This window comes from Lipotes vexillifer, unplaced genomic scaffold (genome assembly GCF_000442215.2).
Source record: "Lipotes vexillifer unplaced genomic scaffold, Lipotes_vexillifer_v1.1 scaffold512, whole genome shotgun sequence".
Classification (NCBI taxonomy): domain Eukaryota; kingdom Metazoa; phylum Chordata; class Mammalia; order Artiodactyla; family Lipotidae; genus Lipotes; species Lipotes vexillifer.
This window is the reverse complement of record NW_006787695.1, coordinates 2,582,202-2,587,097: the sequence shown is the minus strand read 5'-3', so window position 1 is coordinate 2,587,097 and position 4,896 is coordinate 2,582,202. Positions and strand designations below refer to the sequence as shown.

General features: G+C 55.7%; 1 protein-coding gene across 1 annotated transcript in view; it reads right to left on the bottom strand.

Moving 5' to 3' along the window:
- The window catches only part of PPP2R3B (protein phosphatase 2 regulatory subunit B''beta), a 52,933-nt gene extending 49,886 nt beyond the window's left edge, over positions 1 to 3,047 (bottom strand). The window contains exon 1 of the mRNA XM_007460505.1: positions 2,715 to 3,047. Within this exon, the coding sequence (XP_007460567.1) occupies positions 2,715 to 3,047 (333 nt within the window). The remainder of the gene's footprint in view (positions 1 to 2,714) is intronic.
- Between the last annotated feature and the right edge of the window lie 1,849 nt (positions 3,048 to 4,896).

Sequence of the window (4,896 nt, the reverse complement as noted above, 5' to 3'; positions counted from 1 at the left end):
TCTTTCCCTGACACCTCTGCTTCCACACTCAGGAAGGGGCTCAGCTGCTGCTGGGCTGGGGGGTCAGCCCACATGTGCACCCCACAGCAAACCCACCGTAGAGGTCTGAGTGTGTCCGGGCACCCGGGACGCAGCAGGTGGCAGAGAGATAAAACAGAGCCCTCCGCTTCCGATGGCGATGGGAAGTGGGGAGAGGAGGCACAGCAGTGAAGGGGGAGGGACAGTGCCCAGGGTCTTTGCAGATGGGATAAAGTCAAAGATCTGAGCTGAGGTCCTCCTGGAGGAGGGTGGCCCTACATCCAATGACAGGGTCCTTCTAAGACACAGAAGGCGAGAGACCCAGACACAGAGGAGAAGCCCCGTGAAGACAGAGGCAGAGACGGGAGGGACGCGGCCACGAGCCCAGGGACGCCTGGAGCCCCCAGAAGCTGGAAGAGGCAGGAATGACCCTCCCCTGGAGCCTCTGGAGGGAGCGCAGTCCTGGGACACCTTGACCTCAGACGTCTTGTTTCCAGGATGCGAGAGGGTGGATTGTTGCCTGTCACTCCCAGGACTCTGAGGTGTCCTGGGCTCTTCGAGGAGGGTCAGGACCCAGCCTCCTCCCCACTGCTCCCATGGGTGAGGGCCTCACATGAGTCTTACTTGCTTCCTATTAGTTGTTAAAGAAAAAAAGGTTCAGAGCTTTTCTCACAGCACTTTATGTATGAACGTTATCCTGAAATTAATTATCCACTTCTTGGGGCAAAAGCACTCTTATCATTTTGTCCAAATGACAAACATCCTTTTGGGTTACTCGCTTCTCGAAATCCAAGTGAAGCACGCCATAAATTCCAAATACACCGAGACGTGCTTAAAGTCACCTTCAAGTACCAGGCAAGGTCCATCATCACTTTTTGAAAACTCTTGGGACGACTAAGAGAAAGTCATTCTGTTTTCCCTCAAAACCGGTTTCTCATGCTGACTTGCTGTATCTGGTCATGAAAACCACAGACCAGAGGAGGGGTCTTCAGTCTCACCCCACCTCCGTCAGCACTTCCCTTCATTCGCCCCTTTCCATCCTGGCCACGCCCCCAGGCCACGCCCCACCCCTCCAGGCAGAAGCTCATCTCTCTGCGCCCCATGCAGCGCAGGGCAATGCAATAACGTGGTCTTGGGGAAACACTACTCCCGCCATGTCGCTGCCCTCGGGAAGCCCAGCAGCCAGCCACAGAGGCAGAGAGATTACCCAGCCCTGAGGTCTGCTTCTGCCTCAATCCCAATCCGGCTGGCGCGGCCCAGATGCAGCAGCCTGCCGTGTGGCGGCTCTGAGCATAAACATCTGGTCCTCACACTTGGAACATAGCACCCCCACAAGTCCCCTTCCCCCGCAGGCGCCCTCCCCTAATTCAGGGCACCCCCTAGTCCCACAGCTCACTTCCTCCACGCCCCATCCCTCCAGACGGAGAGGAATGGCCTCTCCCTGCTGTGAACGCCTACGGAACTTAACTTCCACAGGTCTGTGACATCCTACTTGCTGCGCAGAAACACATTCTCTTCATATGCAACCAAGTCACCCTCCTTGCACGAGATGACTTTGTGTAGACACCTCCAGACCTAAGGGGACTCACACCAAGTCACGGGGTCACGAAACACAAGAATTCATCTTCCAGCGGTGTCCGCCAGGCTGTGTCACCGGAGCACACTTAGTGACAAAGTGGGGAGCTCCCCACAGAAGGCCTGAGGGATCCCAGGGAGGAAAAGTGCCTGGAGGTGGACGGGCGCGGGGCTGTCACTGCTAGAGGGATCTTGCTGAACCCTGGCCCTCCTCATGTACCCACCTCCTCAGTTCAATGGGGGCTCAGGCAGGCCTTCTGGAGCACTGTGGTTCTGCAGGTCAGTGGGGGCACTGCAGGCGGTCAGACTCAGGGATGGGTCCCGGGACACACGTTCCTGCAGATGCAAATAAGCCTCCCTCAGGGCATTTCTACAGGGTCTCCCAAGCTGCCTCTGGGTCTACCTCCCATCCTCCTTGGAGGCTCACTTTCTGGAAAATATCCTTGATCTGTGAGAACATGTCAGACACCCTCCAATCACTTGGAACCAGACGAGTTCCTTCTGGACTGACATCCACCTCTCACCCTCCCCTTTGTGGCTGGGAAACCAGCAGACTAAGTGATGGGAGAAGTCCCTCCTCCTGATATGCTCAGTGCTGTTGATGGGATGGATGCGGGCTCAACCGAAAAAACTTAAATGTTATCATCAAGTCCCAATGGAACAGTCACACTCCTTCAGGCTTAGGCGTATGCTAGGGGTACGATATGCACCAACCATATGTTTTCCCGTAACACCTGGAGACGCTTTATTACTTTTAACCGACACAGTATTAAATATCAAAAGGCACCTTTTTTAAAAAAAATTAAATATACTGCTGTCCAGCTGTCCTTATTGTAGATAAATGAGGCATAAAATCTCTAGGTTCAGAAGCTAGGCAGAATAGAAGCTAAGCCACGGATAACTAAAACCAACCGGAAACAAACTCCAGAATGACGACCAACTTGGGAATCTGTCAAAGACAACATTTTTCTGTGTGCGAGACTTTCTTGGCAGGGGGAAGAGACTAGCCGTGCAAGCGCTTTCATGCCTGACATTCCTCCAGCATCTTCGACCACCCTCAGCTACACGTCGGTAGGCGACCCGAGTTACCTCCGCAGGCGTTAGAAGGAAGAGTAACTTACTACTCTCGTCCCTGCGGATCGACGAGGCCCTCGAACAGGTAGTCCCCTCCGGGCACTAGAGGCGGCTCCCAGGGGGAGAGCGGTGGACGCGGGGGCCGGGCCGGGCGCCCCTGGGCTATCCAACCCGCGCGGCCTGCAGGCGAGGGCCGGGGCTGCGAACGGGGGCCCGGGCTGCCCTGCGTCTCCCCCGACCCCCTCGGGCCCCCCGGGCATCTTGATCCTCTGCAAGCAGTCTTGGAGCATTGCCTGCGTGCTGGACTCGCTGAGCCAGCACAGGAAGAGTTCGTCCACCTTCATCTTCAGGACGGGCTGCAGGACTTTGCCGGGCGGCATCTTCGGGGCTCGGACCCTCCTTCCAGGGGGACTCCTTCCTCCTGCACAGGTACCTGGAGCCGGGACCGAAGTCCGGCCTGAATGGACCTCCGCGTAGTAGGCGACGGCTGCCAGAGGGGACGAGCCCCACGGGGGTCCCGGACCCGTGATCCCGGGTGAAGGCGGCCGGCCCGGCGTGCGTTGCGGGTCCGGGGCCAGGTGAGGAGGCAGCGGCCCGGCGGGCGTGGCGGGCCCGGGGTCTGGTGTGGAGTCAACTGCCTGGCGGGCGTCGCGGGCCCGGGGTCATGGGTCAGGGGTAGGGCAGCGCCCCGCCCAGGGGCTGCGCGGATTCGGGGGCTCGGCGGAGGCAGAAGGCCGGACCTCGGCCGGGCCCGCCCAACTCAGGGCAGCTTCAAAACGGGCGCGCCGGCTTTGGTCCCAAAGAAGGTCGCCTATGTCGTGCGTCACCGTGACGCGTGGCGTCACACGGTGCCGCCCGTCGGCGCCCACGACTCGAGCCGTGGCTGTGCAGGGGCGCTTCAGTGGGCTGGAGGGCGCTCAGGAGCTGGAGTGGGGACGGGGGCGGGGGGTGGCGGGCACCCCACCCCGTGTCTTTCAGCTTTTAGGCTTTCTTGGGGTGCGACCCGCAGCAGCGACGTGCCCTTTTGTCCGCGGAAGTGCAAGCATGCGCGGTGCGATCTCGCCGGGATGGGCGGGGTTAGTTGGCCGGTCTGTTGCGCATTCGCAGTGCATGCCTATAGTGGCGGCGCTCGGGAGGCCCGTCGGTGGAGCATGAGCAGTGCGTTCCCACCGGGAGCTAGTCGGAGGCCGGACATTGTGCGCGGAGAGGGCGCGGTACAGGGGAGGAGCATGCGCAGTGCGTGCCCGCCGACCGCGGGAGCGAGCGGGAGGCGGGCGTGGCGGCGGTTGCGGGGAAATGCAGATTTTAGATAAAACGGGCCCCTTCAGACCGCAATGGTCGAGGTTGCCTAAAATTTGTTAAATGATAGTGACGGGTTGGAGGCGTGCAGCTGCTTTAAAGCTGGCCTTTCAGGCTGAGAATGAATTGCTTTTGTAATTGCAAAAATAATAAATTTATTTTGATGGAAGTGGAAGTAATTACTTAAATGACTTTGGCCCCATGACTAGCTTATTTCAGTTTATCCTTTTAATAGTGTCGATAAATCATCCACACAGCAGACATGCACCTCTTTTTTTTTAATGCCTTGATTTTTTTTTTCTTTTCTAATTTTTTTTTTTTTTTTTCTTAACATTATTTTATGAGTTTTCTCTTGGGTTTGCTCTCTTTTAGGAGGTAATTTCGAGGTCTTATGAGCTGGGCTCTCCTATTTCTCAGGAGTATAAATATAGCTAGACTCACTAAATAACTCTTAAACTATGGTTTTATTTTGTGCCTACAATGATTTCAAACTTCATTTGTGTTTGTTGACTGAAGAAAAATGCACAGCCTAAGAGTTGAGAATTATGTTTTATTCCGTGGACTTGCTGAGGACTTAAGCCAGGGAGTAGCCTCTCAGATGGCTCTGAGGGACTTCTTCCAAGAGGTCAGGGAGGAGCCAGGGTACAGAGGCCTTTTTTGCAACAAAAAATAAGATAGTTGGAAGGTTACTGTTAATGAAAGAAAAACAGACATCTCAAGTTAATGAATTTATCACTTTTCTATGGATGGGAAGATGCTAAAGAGAGGAAATCACTCTTTCGATATGCACCGTAGCTATCTGGGACCAGTATCCTGCCTTTCTCTATCCTGAGTCCCCCGAGGGTGCACAGTCCAGGGTGCCTGCAGTGGCTGAGAGCTTGAAGGATGCAATATCCTTTGTTTACTGATATGGCTTGAAGATAAAAATCC